Source organism: Rhinolophus sinicus, linkage group LG10 (genome assembly GCF_036562045.2).
Source record: "Rhinolophus sinicus isolate RSC01 linkage group LG10, ASM3656204v1, whole genome shotgun sequence".
In the NCBI taxonomy this organism is placed as follows: Eukaryota; Metazoa; Chordata; class Mammalia; order Chiroptera; family Rhinolophidae; genus Rhinolophus; species Rhinolophus sinicus.
Genome location: NC_133759.1, coordinates 78,045,486 through 78,061,721, shown reverse-complemented (window position 1 = coordinate 78,061,721; position 16,236 = coordinate 78,045,486). Strand labels below are relative to the sequence as shown.

The 16,236-nt window shown below is 52.3% G+C and overlaps 1 protein-coding gene across 1 annotated transcript; it reads left to right on the top strand.

The window, feature by feature from the left end:
- Positions 1–14,008: 14,008 nt before the first annotated feature.
- On the top strand, positions 14,009–15,589 carry NEUROG1 (neurogenin 1). The gene has a single exon (XM_019740253.2). The coding sequence runs from the start codon at positions 14,261–14,263 to the stop codon at positions 15,008–15,010; it is 750 nt and encodes a 249-aa protein (XP_019595812.2). The 5' UTR covers positions 14,009–14,260; the 3' UTR covers positions 15,011–15,589.
- The last annotated feature ends 647 nt before the right edge of the window (positions 15,590–16,236 follow it).

Sequence of the window (16,236 nt, the reverse complement as noted above, 5' to 3'; positions counted from 1 at the left end):
TCCCCTGCCTGTCTGGCAGGGACATCCCAGGGACGTCGCTGTCCGTTTCAGACTGGAAAGCCTCCCCACGTCCATCCCTACACTGTTGAGGAAGCATGGTTGCACAGCTCCCTTTCCCAAACAGAAGAGACATCTACTCCAGCAAGTGCAAAGGCCTCCTCTGGGCACCAATGGAGTGATTCACAGAGCCCCAGGGGTTCAAGTGTGACACAAAATCATCCTACGGGAGTCAGACCTGGTCAGAAATGTGCTCTGTCCAGCCAAGTCAGAAAACGTCCCCATGCCTAGAGAGACCCATCGGGGACACACTCTACTCAGAAGCACACAGCTTCACACTATAAGAGAACTAAATCACTCACACAATTCATTCTCTCTTCAGCCCAGACTTTTCTGGAGCTGGAAGTTGGAGACATGTAACAGCAGGGCTCACACACTTCACCATGTAAGTAAATTTAAATCAATGTCTACACTCAACCATAAAACATACTGAGCACCTGTTACATGGCGAACACTGTTCTAGACGTTGGGAAGACAGAGGTTAATAAGCTAGAGAGGACACTGCCACCGCATGGAACTTTCAGTTTAGTTGGAGACAGACAAGAAACAGGCAAACAAATAAATATGTAAACTACCCCCAGATTGTTGTGCTGGTGAAGATGGAGTGATGTGTGGGAGAGTGACAGCAGGCTGCAGGGCCCCGGAGGGTGGCTTTGGCCAGTGTCATCAGTAGGTCTTCTGAGATGAGATCAGGAGGGTGAGAAGGACCCATCCCAGGGAGAGTGCTCCAGGCCGAAGGCAAACCAAGAGCAAAGGGAAACCAGTGTTGCTGGAACACAAAGGGCAGAGGAGAGAAGAACCAGCGATGAGACTGACATACCCCTGCCCCCTCCCCAGAAAAGCAGGAGGCAGATGACATAGACTCTTGTTAACCATAGTTAAAATAAAAATACGGGGGTATTTCATTCTGAGTGCAATGCAAAACGTTTGAAAGGTTTCAGGCAGGGAAGTTAAGTAATCTTTTACCCAGGAAAAGTGGACTTACGATCACGGAAATGAACGAACGACCAAGCAATCAACTACAGAACCAATGAACATGAGTAACCTAGGGTCTCTCAGTGCCGAGGTCATGCTGAGTTCTTCAAGGACATGGAGACAAGAAGCCCAGGACAGCCCCGAAACTCTAGGATAATGAACTGCACACCAAACAGCGTATAGAGAAAACGCCCTTCCCCACTCTGAGGCCACTTCCCCACTCTGCACATAGCTCAGCTCTCTGGGCCTCATAAGCTCTGCTCACCATGCACATAGGAAGACGAGAGAGGAGAGGCATCATCTGATGTCTCACAGTCAAGTGACTCCCCGAGAACTCGACTGAGGGCAGCACTCACCAGTGAGCCTGGAGATCTCCCACTGGTCTGCAAGGGGTGATCACCATATAGAATGCATTCTCTAGAATAGGGACGCATTATATAGAATATCCCTCCATCTCCACCCCCATCACCCCTTTTTGAGATACAGCGGATAAGGCCTGGGAAAGGACTTTCCCAAGGTAGCAAAGAAAACCCAGACCTCTCAATTCTTATCAAGAAAACAAGAGCAGAAACCATCTTTAAAACCAAGCGTCCCCTGTGTGCCATGGTCACAGCCCTTCCCCCACAGGAGCTGCAACCAGCCACAAGCACACACCTTCTCCCACCTCCACACCTGTGACAGCTGCCCTTCCCCACAGTAGAGCTCTGGTTTCCATCCCATGTGCCCAGCACCTCGCTGGAGCTGGCCACAGCATGGGTTTTCACAGAAAGGGAGAAAGGGACAGAGGAGGATGACAAGTGGTCAATTCCATTGCCACTGAAACCAGAGAGCCCTGGGTTCCAATCCTGGCTCTACTGCCTGCTGGCCCCATGAACTTGGACATGTGTCTTAACCTCCTTGAACCTGTCTCCTCATATTTAAAAGGCAGATAAAAACACACAACTCACAGGCTTGTGAGTTTAATAAAATCATACATATTGAGGGTATAGATTAGTGTACCTCTCACAAAATTGCTTACAAATAGTATTCATATCAATATGGATGATGATGATGATGATGATGGAGTCAAAAAGTAAAAAGGGGCTGGTCCTCAGCATCTTGACTCTGGGCACTCCCAGCGCTCATGAGAATGGGCATCTGGGATGTATTTGTTAAAGCAAAAAAGACTAGGGTGTTTTAGAAAGAGTCTCATTTTTCTAAACAAAGGTTTCTGTATAACCCTCAAATTAGCAGAAAAACCAGTCCCCCTGGGTTCCCAGCACCCTCACCCCACCCCACCCCAACTCCAAGAGAGCCGCCTCCCAGCTCCCACGCCAGGACACACCTCTTGGTGGTAACAGGTGTTACGGTGAGCAGCTTGTGGCTTGGGCTTTGAGAACTGGTGTTGTCACCGTGGTAACTCCCCCCTTCTCTCTCCCTCAGTTCCCAGATTGAAGGCTGGTGGCATCTGAGGGAGCAGAAAGAGAATCGTGTGGCCAGGGCTTTGGCAGAGCTTGGCGATGACTTACTTGTGGCCATGACAGTGATTGGCATGAAGGCGTGACCAGGGTTTTGATCTGCCCTTGCCTGACCCCCACAGCCAGAGGGTAATTAGGGACCTCAGATTATGGCACCTCCATTTTCTACCCCACCCCATTTTATCTCCTAAAGTTACACCACCACAGAATGAGTGAAGAGACACCCGCCCAGCGAGCCCTCTGCCAGCCAGGGGCTGACCACCGGGCAGAGCCTGGGTTTGCAGTGCCAGCTCGTGGGCCCAACTCTCAGGTTACAAGAGGTAGAGGATTCCAGGAGAAGTGGTGCAACCCGACTCCGTGCTCCCTTCTCCACTGAAGGGGAGGAAAGACTGTAGGCGCATGCATGTATACATGCATGTGAGCCACACACAGGCAGACAGGCACAGGCGTGAACTCCGGCACCCATGCACAAATCCATTCTCTCCACGAATATCCTCTGAGCATCAGCTAGGCTAGTCCAGGCACTGTGCCAGGCACGGAGGGCGCGGAAGAGAAAGGCCTCCCCTGTGGGCAGATGTGAATGTGTCATCTCTGCTTTCCCAGGTCCTTTCTAGGGCACACTCCATCCCACAGATCCTTCACCTCCCGTGACCCATTGTCACTGCTATTACTAGGGTCATGTTGGGCCACTGGTGCTTCTCTATTGCATCCAGCACAAAAGGGCTGTTAGATGACTGCATTCCACGGCAGTCTGCTTTACCTGGGTGGGTCATGAGTAATGTATTTCTGTGTCTGGACTTAGGGAAGACCCACAGTGCCCACGCTGGAGGTGCAGTGAGGAGCTGCCTCCCTTCTTGTAAGGAGCAACCTCTACCTTCTCCTTCATCACACATGCATGGGAACTGGTTTTCACACTGTTCCTGCTTGTCTTTCTCACTCTAGTTGTGTCTTCCCCACGTGCCCAGGATGCCTGTCACCTGGTCCCTGCTTCTTTTACTATTTCTGCCTCAGAAACACTGAAGGGTCCATCCTAGCCCCAATTAGCATCAGCTGGGGCACTCAGCACAGTGAACTCGAAGAACTGTTCTTAAGTGAGCATTCCATCCAGAATGGCCCCTGGTCTGTCCTCATCACGAAAAAGGAATGAGGGGAGCATTGACCACCCCACTCAGAATATACGGATCCTGCACATTCTTTTTCCAACATACACTGCTAACTTGTCACTAGCTACTACAGCACTGCACCCACTCATGAGTCCCCTGGGGTCAGGTGGCGCTAGGCTCACGGGGACTGTGTCCTTCAGCTGTCAGAGCGCGGGCCTTCTGTGAAGTCAGGGTGGGCGGTGTCCTTCCTCCTCCCTCCCCCACCCCCCATTTCAGATGCAAAGTGCACATATGGCTCATCTCCATCTTTGGGGGAGGTTCTGTCTAAAGTCCTCCCAAAGATTCAGATTGTATGACAAATCACGTTCTAGACTATCACGGCGAGAAAGGGCCCGGGCATTTGCATCATTACCCCCAGACAACAGCTTCATTAGGCTGAAAGAGAGGTTTGCAGCCTCGCGAGCTCCGCCACTGACCTGGGCCTCTCACTTCCCCATTGTCTGTGGGATCCAAGGCTCTCCCTCCAAACCATATGGTCCCTTTGGGCATCTCACACTGCCTTCCGGGAAAAGCAGGCATGTTGGGAAGCAGTTGGGGCAAGCCAGAGGCCTGCTGGCATGATCCCAGATGCCATCCTGCCCCAAAGTGGTGTCAAACTGGGCCAGAAGAGAGAAACCGCCACACATCAGAGAGCGCTGAGCTCTAAAAAGCAGCGTGTGGGCCCAAGAGGGAAGGAGAAAGGCTCTTTAGCCAGAGGGCAAATGAGCTAAGAGCCTTGGCATTTGTCTCCTCAGAGAGCAAGCAGCCTGTTGTCCCCGTGCCATCTGAGAGCACGTCTGACATGATGTCTGACAGCATCTTGGTATGGAGAGCACCTGGGTAGCAGTGCTCATGCTAGAACAACACTTTCTTTACCTTGGTCTCCTCCCTGTCCCCCAAATATTTGGAGACCCCCTCAAGGGCCCCAGACGCCAGGCACTTCTCCCACGAGGATGATAAGCAGACCCACAATCTGGCAGGCTGACGTCAGAGGCAGCCATTCCCCTTCTCCAGTCCCCAAGACGCTGAAAACCAGGTTGTCCCTTGAAAAGGACACCCGTGGGGCCAGCTTAAAGGAGGCTGGGCCCCTGGGCCAGATGAGGGCCCCAATCCCTAGCTCTTCAAAATCCCATCTCTTTGAAGCCCCACTTTGCTCCAAGCCTTTGCAAGATTCCCAACAGATGGAATTGAACCCCAAAACCAGCACAGCCACATAGGCCTGGTTGGGGGCGGGGGTTGCATGCACCCCTGCCCAGAGACGGCCGGGGCTGGTTCCTGGTGGCCTGGAGCCAATGTGCCCTCCTCTCGTCATGAAATGGGCCAATGTGAGCCTCACCTGCTGTTTCTTTAAGAGTAGGGGAAGAAACAAACTCTGGTGTGCAGCACTTCCACTCTGCCAGCGGCGGATTAGGGTCAGGATTAACATTTTAAACTCCACCAGACTTTCTGACTCAAAGATCTTCTCGCGCTAATCGTATTACTATCCCTGGGATTATTGCTTTACTCGCTGCAGAACAGATTCTAAAATCAAATTGCTGAAAGTTCCCTCCTGTTTCCTCGCGGCTCCTTTCTGGGGGTTTGCAGCTTGTTAAAACGACTTTTAAAGTTGAATCGCTCTTGTTTCTCTCCTAGCCCTGCGCCAGGCGGCGGTAAGAAGGCGGGCGACACAGTTCCTTTATTCCCGCCCACGCCTGTTCCTAATTCCTGGTAATTTATCCCATATTAAAACTTCTTTAAGTAAGAATGGACAAGCATCAGCACCTGCTATGCAAATGCGGCCAAATCCAGCCCGGCCGGGGGCGTGCGCGCCCGCCCGACCGCGAGCCGCCATTCAGCGCTCCCAAGGCGCCGGCGGCCCTTCATATGGAAACCGGGCCAGGTCCTGACAGATTGCGACGTGCTCCTCGGGCTGGGGGCGGGGGCCCGGCGGGGAGGAGACCAAGTGACAGAACGCCCTCCAGCCTAGAAAACGCCCAGAGGGGAATATCTGGGCTTCTCCCGTGGGTTTTCTTCATACGTATTTTTTTCTTCGACCCATCTTTGTTTATCTTAATGAAACGCCCTATTTTCAGGACAGCACCTCGATTCCCGATCTCCCCTCCCCCTCCATCCATCCTTATTCTCTAGGAGGGCGTCTGAAGTTGCCTGAGTGTAACAGCGTCCCCCACCCCCGGCTTTGATTCAGGCGCGGTGGTCACTCGGGACGGCCACGACCTTGCGGCTGGGTCCGGAATGGGGCTGGGTGGGACAGGTGTCATCTCCTGGCCCCGGGAGCCCGCCGGAGGAGGGCAGCCCGGCTTGTGGCGTGGCGCGGAGGTCCTGCCGGATAACAAGGATTAGTTTGTTGGGGACTTTTGAAGCCGTTTCTCTCCTCACGTGGCTGGAGGCCGCGGCGCAGTCGCCTCTCGTGCAGCCCTAATCCCGTCACGCGGCCCCGGCGGCGAGCGGCCCCGGCGGTGACCCGACCCCAGCCCGCCCGCCGCCCCCACGCGCTGTCCGAGGCCCGCGCCGTGGGAAGAGCCCGGCGCGAGGGTCATCTGCGTAGGGCTCGGGAAGACCCGCTTCTCCCAGCCAAGGAGTCTTTATTTGTGGCTCCATAAAAGAAACCGAGAAACACAGGCCCTCGGGGCGACGGCGACGGTGGGGGCGCGCGGGCGCGGCCGGCGGCCCAAAGAGATGCAAAGTGATAAATACATTGTTTAGCGGCCGCCCGCTCGCTCGGGCCCATGGGGGGCATAGAAAATGAGGCACTTTCTTCCCCCTTTAACTCGAGGGGAGTACCAATAATTCATGTATGTTATAATTCTTCATTGCCCCTAGGTAGTCTGGGAAAACTGGAAGAAAAGAAAATGCCAGAAAGTTATGGTAAAACTTAAGATGCGGCCGAAGTCGCTTTCTTTGCCCCTGCTGCGAGTGTTTGAATAAGAAGAATGCTCCTGGACTGTAACAAGCAAAAAGAATGAAGAAGACAAAAGATTTCCAGAAAAAGGTTTAGCTAGAAGACAAGGCAAGTGAAACTGAAAGGAGAAAAAAAAGCATTTACAATGGAACAATAAGTGTACTAATCGCTTTGATATATTATACAAGCCCAAAGACCCAAAACATTGTGTAATTATTTATAAATGACTTCTCCACTCCTGTGTATAATGCAGAGGAAAGAATAAAACTGCAGGCTACTCTCTAAACTATTTCTAAATAGACCTTGTTCAAAAGAAGGCAGAAGTGTTTGAAATAAAATAATTAATGGTGGATTTTATGGTTGTCTCATTAAAACATTTTAATTACTACAAACAAAATGCATTTGTGTTCGAACCCAACATGAATTTATGTAGCTGAGCGTTAAGGTAGAGAAGAGCAAAAGGAAAACACTTCATCTATTTCTCCTTTCTCTGTGTTTATTTCTGAATTCTCTCCATAAACCAATAGTTAAATTCCATTAGGATAAATTTCACTGTGACTTCTTTTGTACACACAGATGAAAACACCCTCACCCAGTTTTCCCACACTTGACCCCCAAGCATCTTGGGGTGGGGGATGTTTTTAATCTCAACTGAAGACATTCTTAAGAATTCAAAAACATGCAGCAAACAAAAATGAAACTGCCCAGCAAAATTAACTCTGGCTTTAGCGATGTACTGTGGCAGGTGCAGCCTGGATTTGGGGAGCTAAATCTAGTGACAGCAACAGCAGGAGTTAGGTTTTGTTTTTTGTTTTGTTTTGTTTTTGTTTTTGTTTTTAATCTGAGCCCAGAAGATTTAACTGCAAGAACCCTACCAAAGCAAAACTCAGGCTTTGAAGGAGCTTCTGGATTGATTCTAGCCTCAAGCAGCTGATATGAAAATGATTCCAGGCCTCACTGCTGAGGGGTGGGGGTTGGGGGCTAAGCACCTTCTGCCTGCTCCCTCTTCATTTCAGGGCCTGCACCCTCGTGGGTCCTCCCTGCACAAGTGTGCACACACCCCCCTTCACTTCCCCCACTCTACTTTGGGCACAAAAAGGACATTGTTTCACCCAAGACTGGCCCAAACTGCAAACGCACTTCAAACCTTGGGCCAGCCCAAGCACTTACTGGCTTGAGAACACCGATCAAATTTGAAAAATTCTTGTGGATAAAATTTGTTTGGTTGCGGAATTGCCCCGTGTGTTTTTGGAAGGCATTTTTTATGCAGCACTAAAATAATGTCGTTTTGCACCAAGACTTCCCCTGGAGGCCAAGATTCATCCCACACAGAGGCAGACTGTACACAACCAAACACATCAGTACACAATACTACCGAATATTCAAGCAGCCATCTCTGAGGTGGGAAATGCATACAGCCAGCACTGTATATAGCAGGGGGCCTCCACGGATTTCTGGAAACCATGGATAATTTGCCATTTTCCTTGCTCTGTCACTGAAAGACCCCTCTGTTTCCCCCCTCCTGCCTCATTTTCCCCCTCCCTTTTACTCCCCCTTACACAACTGTCATGGGTCATCAGTAAAGAAAATAGGGAATTGTTTCTCCTTTCCATTCCCCCAACCCCACCCTGCTTCTCTTAGATGGAAACGCATATCTGCGGGTGTATTTAAGGACCTGAAAGGAACACTGTGAGCCTCTGGGTCTCACATCATCCTTTATCCCTTTCTCTTGTATAACTGCACCTTTCTCTTCCTTTTTTCTAAAAAGAATACATGTTTTCTTTCCAAATGCCACCCAGGAAACCAATGCCATCCCACCACCCCCACCACCCCCAGGTAGGTCCGGAAAGAAAATGATGATAGAAGTTGAGCAGTCTTGTTTAGAAAGAATGGCCCTCTCCATGGCTTTACTTTGTGCAGTAATTTCCATTAAGGCTGCCCCCGTGGACGTCGGTATTGCCCAGCAGCTTTATAAACTCAGTGCAGTGCACTGCCCAATGCCCAGTACCCAGATGGATGAGTGGCTAAATAAGGTGCCTGCAGCATTCACCTTTCCAATCATAAACCGTGTCTGAGAGCTCATGTGTGCTGTAAGAAATAAAAGACCTTCGCCTGTAACCCCATGAAAGATCTACATGTAAGTGCCACCGTGCTCTTGAAATTAATATTCTGTCTAACCAACTGGAGTAGATGGGGAATGAAAAGCCTCAGCTAAAACAATTTGGGGGGCAGTATAAAATGTGATGGTGTCTTCCCCACCTCCAACACATTCAGATTATCATTGCAGCACCTGTAATTACAGGACACTAACCCCTCAGCCTCATTCCCATTACAGCACCTCTAAAAGATAGTTTGTTCAACCTCAGACTGACGTGTTTCTGATAACTGAAAGCGAGGATAGCAAGGAGGCCGTCTGGTTCAGCCTCATGTCCACAGAAGGGCTCAAAGCCTGTGGGGCTAACTCCCAATGAAGCCATACTCACCTCATTGAGACGCTGACAAGGCTGGCAGAAGACGTGCAACCACAAATTTAAATCTGGATCCGTCCCTGGATCCCCACGCTTACAGGCACCGTCATTTGGTGTTCATTTTAAAATTCTGAAGTTATCTTGTGAACAGCACAGACTGCTTTGTATTTTTGAGATCAGATTCATTTATTACATGTAAACATTTATAATTTGCCACTATTTTCTCCTATTTTGGCCTTTTTTCATTAAAAAAATACACCAAGAATCCCAAAAGACCCTGCAAGCATTGCGATGCCTTGCTCAACCCTGAGAGCCTCTCCCTCCCATCTCTCTAGAAAGCGGGTTCCTTCATCAGTGTGTTAACATCAGAAAGGGCCTCTCCATAAGGAACTGAAATCGCCTCCCTGCAAGTTCCACAGTGGTCTCCAGTCAGACCTCCAGAGATGCCCAGAACAGTTATGCACCCTCTGGCCCCTGCGTGCCTTTCGAGGATCCTCCCTTCACCTCATTCTCCCAGTTGTCAGACAGGCAGGCAAAGCCACAGGAGAAGCACCAGCCTTGGCAGTGCAGGTAGCACGAGGAGCTGTCACTGAAACATGCTTAATCTACCTCGAGGGCTTACACAAACACATGAGAGGAGGGTGGAAGCTAAAGCAAGATACTTATTCCAATACGAGGAGCAAACAGAGATTCTAGGTATCAGCCAATAGCAACTACGGTATGTGGTCCAGATTTCCAGAGATTCTGATTCTGGGCATCTGGGGTGCTCCGCCCCCCCTTCCCCTCTCCCCCATCAGCGCTACCATCTCAGGTGACCACAGTGTGAAAAACTCTGGCTTAATCCCTTGGAACATCTGCCCCACCCATCCACTTCCACCCCCCAGCAGATTGGCAGCTGGATGGCTCACACATCAGGCAGCCAGAACACCTGGGGCAGTCAGCGCCTGCTGTGGTTGGATTTATTACATGCCCACATTGCATCCTATTGTGCTCTGAGAATGAGGGCTTCCACAGCTGTGCTCTGACTAGGCTCCAAGGGATTTTGGGGGGCAGAAGAAACTTTCATCTTCTTCAACAAGGCTACATATCGTCTGAGAAGGGCCCAGCTTTTTTCTGACAGGGAGAAAGCTCTTAGCCTCATAAAGAACAAACAGGTCTGAGCCTAAGCTACCGTCTCATTCTCATCCTCCCAGGGTTCATCTCCATCCTCACTGGGTCCTTTGTAGGAGAGGCCCCCCAAAGCCTCAGATGCACTTATGAAAAGCACCAGGAACAGGCACTAATGTCCTGGGAGGAGCTGCCACATGCATTCCCCAAGAGCCACAAGCAGGCAGGGCAAGGCTAAGCAGCCTGCATGGTCAGGTCACCATGGTGCAGGCAGAGGAGAGGGACAAAGGCAGGAGAGAGCACAGATCCACTGCTAGCTCCTACGGGGCCTTTGTGCACCTGTGAAAAGCACACTTCTCTGGGCAGAGCAGTCCCACATTAGAGTGCATAGCTTGGCAGGTAGTGGACAGGTTCGATTTGAGCCGCCACTTGCCTTGGATGCCCTTGTGCAATAAACCACTGGAACAACTGTGACAGCACTGCTCAGAAAGAGCAGCAGCAGAAGGAGATAGAAAGGAAGAAGAAAGGCCGACACGGCCATTCAAGGCCCATCACAACTGCCCCCTACCCTCTTCCCACTGGGCCCCCACAGAAGCCCCATCCAGAAGGGCCAACACATGGCTGCCACAGTCTCCCCTCCCTTCCCTTCTACCTAGATTGTCTGTCCATATCCCACCCATCCTTCCAGGCCTTCTTCAGTTCCCCTCTGCCAAGAAGCCTTCTCTGACCAGCCCCCTTCCCTTTGGGGAGGTGCACAATGCTTTTCTGATCTGCTCCTTTAGTGAGCCCCCAGCATTTCTCTCAGCCAGTGGCAGGTCACCTTTCTGGGGCCATGTCTCCCCTGCCCCTACACTATAGGTCTGTCTGACTCTCCATAGAGCACCTGGCACAGGGCAGCATGTAGTAGGCACTCACTGTGTATGACTAATTGTGATGGAAAAACACGGAACAGGGGCTGAAAAGACTCCTGAGTCTGGCCCTAGTTCACCACCAGTGATCCTTGGGGTAACCTGGAGAAAAGACCTCCCCATCTCCCACCTCATTTCCCCATGCATGAGGTGCAGAGGATGGATAAATAATTTCCAAGTGTTCCTCCGGCACTGAACCCGAGGTTTACGAGACTTGGAGCTCTGGCCCCACCAGCCAGGTTTTCACCTGTTACCCCAATGTCTAGCACAGTAGTTGGCCCTGAATAGGTAACAATATGGTATATGGGTTGTCTTGGTCTCTATGCTTTGTCAACCTGAGCATTTTAACTTGGTGTTTTATTTAGCAAACCCGACATCGAACCTGGCCAACTCAAGCCAAAGAGCCCTACTGGGAAAAGACCTGTTATGGGGTTTCTCATGCAATAAATGGGAAAGCTAGAGAACCAGGCTTGGCAAACAAGTGTAGGGTGTGTGTGTGTGTGTGTGTGTGTGTGTGTGTGTGTGTGTGTGCAGGCAAGCCCAAAGAAGAGCTAGGTCAGGACACCCACTGGCTCCTGGCCATCTCTTCCACCACTGGTTACTGCCTAACCCTAACCAGTTCCTGCCACTACACGAATACTCTGAACTGTCACCAGCTCAGAGCCTAGGTCCCAAGTGGGGCTTGTGATTGATCCCACTTAAGTCAATGGCCACATGGCCACACCCTAATTGCCATGTATGGGAAAAAAGGTGCTCACGCATCCAAATTCCTCAGTTGGAAGGCACTTCAGGTACAAGGCAGCTAAGAAATGATGACTCTGAAGACCCTTTTCCCCTGACCAAAGAGATTCGCTCTTCCAGGAATTTGGAAAAGGAGCTGTAGTATGAATAGTGGCTCCCCAAAAGATATATCCACCCCGAACCTCAGAATGTGAACTTATTTGGAATAAGGGTCTTTGCAACTAGAATTAAGGTAAGAATTTCAAGATGAAATCATGCTGGATTAGGATTAGGGCCCTGGATTAGGGCCCTAAATCCAGTGACATGAGTCCTTATAAGAGACAGAAAAGAAGACACAAAAACACAGAGGAGAAAGAAGCAGAGACTGAAGTGGTGCAGCTGCAACCAAGGAATGCCAAGGATTGCCAGGAGCCACCAGAAGTGAGGAGAAGCACAGAATGGATTGTCCCTCCGAATCTCCAAAAGAGCCAGCCCTGCTGATGCTTTGATTTCAGACTTCTGGCCTCCTGAACTGTGAGGGAACACGTTTCTGTTGTTTTAAGGCCCCTAGTTTGTGGTAATTTATTATAGCAGTCTCGGGAAAATAAGACAGGGGCCCAGAGATGTCATCACGTCCAAGTCAGTGGGACAGCATTGGAGCCACAGGAAGCTGAAGCCGGGAGAACAGCAGAAGCAGAGTGAGGGCTCACACAAAGCCAGCAGCCCTTGGATTCCGTGAGATGCCGAGTAGCACCCAGCAATTTCCCTTTCTTGCTTAAGCTGAGTAATGCCACGTTTCATGGTTCCTAACAAATCCTAAAGCCAGTATATGACTGTGTCCAGCCTGCCCCCCATGTGAGGGTACATATGAGCTGCAGCAGGGGAAGGGAGAGCGAGGTAAAGTCCACTGAGCCAGAAGATACGCCCTGGTCAGCCAGCCAAGGCAGGCTCTGCCTCCAGAGAGCACCCCTCCAGAAAGTAGACAATATCCTAGGCAGAGTCCACTCTGAGGACAGCAGGCCAAGCACTAGGGCTGAGGCCACCACCCAGATATCATGGGGAGGAAGTTGAAAGTTGGCTGAAAGGTGTTCATTTTGTTTTTAACCCTACCCCCATAATCTAGTGCTGTCCCTTAGTGGCTGTTTTCCCCTAAGTACAAAGTTGGGGGTATCTAGATGTTTATTGCTCCAGAGTGAACAGTGGTGACCAGAAAGAGTAAAGCCACTCCTGACATGCAGAGTGAAAACCTGCTGAAATAGGCGCCTTTACATCATTAAGAGGAAGAAAGAGATGAGGGGAGAGGGAGGCTTGCTACCCTCTCTCCTGGGCCAGGAAATCCCCTTCCCCTAGCTGGCTGGCACTCACTCCACGGGGTTTCAGAGGCTGGTAAGCAACGCCAGCAGTGCGAGCCGGGAGGGTGTGGGGAGAGAAGGCGGTGAGGACTCCCCAGAGAGGACTGGCAAGTTTTTGTTATTTAAAGACTCTTCCGACAGTGCTGGGGGTGTTCGGGGAGCAGGGAGTCGGCCAAGACTCCACCGAACTTGGGAAATCATCCATTCCTTTACGTTCCGCACTGCTCCCTCACCCCCACCCCCAGGTGAAGGTGAGCAGAGCCATTGTCCTGTTTGGACATCTCGCAACCATTCATCAGGAGCTCAGTTAAAAAAAACACCGTGCCAAGTGTCCCACGGACATCACCTCACATCATCCTCAACAGAATAGGTTCGTGTCCCATTTTACAGACGGGGAAAGTGAAGTCAAATCACTTGCCCAAAGTCACGCGGCCACTCAGCAGCTTCAGAGAGGAAGCGAACCCAGCATCTCAGCTGGCTCCAGGTTTCCGCGACTCGCCGCACGGCTCACACTTTGCTGCCCGCGCCCCGCCTCCCCATCCCACCCCAGCGAGGGGCGCCCGGCCCGCCCCCGGAGGAGCGTGCCTCGGCGACTAATCGCCGGCCGCCCCCGCCTCCGTTTTCACTGCCTGGAGACGCCTCGGCCGGCTTAGCCCAGAGACGGCTCCCGGGGCCGCGAGACGCCGCCGATTGGCCCGTGGTAATTACGGGCACGCTCCGGGAGGGGGGAGGGGCGGGGGCGGCCCCCCGCGAGCATAAATTATGCAAATACCCGGGCACCGCACGGGGCTGACCTGCCGCCTCGCTCCATTCAAGGGGGCTGCCTCAAGGGCGGAGGTGGCCAGGGAGGGGGGCGCCCATTGTTGCGCCGGGTACTTAAGGGGTCCTGAGGCCGGTCGTGTGCCACACTCGGTACTCACACGAGCTGATCTGATTGCCGGCGAGATCACTCAGGAGACCGGCTGGAGCGGAGCGTGGCCCCTGCAGGCAAAGAGAAGGAGGCGAGGCCAAGTTCCCGGTGCGCCCCAGAGCCCTTCCAGGCCTTTGCGCCCGCAGCGGGCACAGTAAGCCCGGGCCGTTCCTAAAGTAAGTGCGCCCCGGCACCCCTGCCCTCAACCCAGGCTCCTGCCCTCTAAGCACCCTCTAACTGTCCGTCGGTCCTGCACGACGCAACGATGCCAGCCCCTCTGGAGACCTGCCTCTCGGACCTCGACTGCGCCAGCAGCAGCAGCAGCAGTAGCAGCAGCAGCAGCGACCTGTCCGGCTTCCTCACCGACGAGGAGGACTGTGCCAGGCTCCACACACCAGCTTCCTCCTCGGGGCCGCCCGGGCCGGCCCGCAGGGGCGCACCCGGCCTTCACGGGGCTTCCGAGACTCCCCGGGCACAGGACGACGAGCAGGAGCGGCGGCGGCGCAGGGGCCGCGCGCGAGTGCGCTCGGAGGCGCTGCTGCACTCGCTGCGAAGGAGTCGGCGCGTCAAGGCCAACGACCGCGAGCGCAACCGCATGCACAACCTGAACGCGGCGCTGGATGCGCTGCGCAGCGTGCTGCCCTCCTTCCCCGACGACACCAAGCTCACCAAGATCGAGACGCTGCGCTTCGCCTACAACTACATCTGGGCTCTGGCGGAGACTCTGCGCCTGGCTGATCAGGGGCTGTCCGCGGGCGGTGTCCGGGAGCGCCTCCTGCCTCCGCAGTGTGCCCCCTGCCTGCCGGGGCCCCCGAGCCCCGCCAGCGACGCCGAATCCTGGGGCTCCGGTGCTGCCGCCTCCCCGTGCGCTGCCGCCGCCTCGCCTCTCTCTGACCCCAGTAGCCCTGCCGCCTCCGAAGACTTCTCCTACGGTCCAGGCGACCCCCTTTTCTCCTTCCCCGGCCTGCCCAAAGACTTGCTCCACACGTCGCCCTGTTTCATCCCTTACCACTAGGCCCTTTTTGGACACCATTGCCTCCCCCTCCCCCAGGCAACAGGCAGTAGATGGGGCCCCAGCTGCGGGACCCCCACTCCAGGCGGAGGGAGGAAGCAGGAGCTTTAAAGGGGTGGGGGATACCTGAGCCGCTTGTTAGGTCGCTGCACCCTCACCGTGTCTGCCCCTTGCTCTGTTTCTCCAGCCCTCAGCCTTAGGCCCCTCCTGCCCGCCCCTAGACAGCCTTTCCTTTTGCACTTTCTGAACTCCACAAAACCTCCTTTGTGGCTGGCTCAGAGCTGACCCCAGCCACCACTTCAGTGTGATTTAGAAAAGGGACAGATCAGCCCCTGAAGACGAGGTGAAAAGTCAATTTTACAATTTGTAGAACTCTAATGAAGAAAAACGAGCATGAAAATTCGGTTTGAGCCGGCTAACAATACAATGAAAAGGCTTAAAAAGGAGAGACAAGGCGTGGGCTTCATGCATTATGGATCCTGACCCCACCACGGCAGGCCTGCTCGGGAAGAGCCCGAGATGCTTGCGCAGCTATTCAGGCACCGGGCTGGAGAGTACTTTAATTTATTCAAGATGCTTCATTCATAGGAAAATGTATTTTTGTACATAAAGAGTTTATTCTATTATTATGAGCTATCAAAGTTTACATTTTTGTACTGCAGATGTTTCGTGTAAATAAAAACTAAGTAAAAAAAAATAAGTCACCACGTTTCTTGCTTCATGTTGGTGTGTCTCTGGGGCTTTTCTTCCCTTCCTCGGGCAGCTCAACCACTAAAATGAAACACTATCCCCACCCACCTCCAAACCTTCCAGTCTTGTTTCAAAAACCAGTAAACTATAAAATGCACCTGATTTCACCAAGGACAGGATAAAGACAGACTAGGGAGTTTGGGATCCATCATTTCCCGTCACCTTGTAAACACAAGGGAGATCTTTCAGGCTCCCCATAAGCCAATTAAGACTTTTTGAGCGAGGAATTAGCCCTGGAGAGCAGCTACCTGTAGAGGTAGGGGCAGTGGGAGAGTCTTTCTTTTGAGGAACTCCAAGTCAGCTGGCTCTGTGTTTCAAAGAGAGGGGATTAAAAAGATCAATACAGTGTGACCACTGGCTAGGAAGTCCCAGTGACAGGTGGGCCCACCCTGGGCAAGCAGACGGGTCCACTCTTATAACAGCCTATTTAGAGGGGGAAATTGATTTGTAAACAATGCCTCCAAACTGTTGTCCATTGA

What these genes read in the sequence shown, in the direction of transcription:
- NEUROG1 (XM_019740253.2), top strand. Translation starts at nt 14,261, where the DNA reads ATGCCAGCCCCTCTGGAGACCTGCCTCTCGGACCTCGACTGCGCCAGC.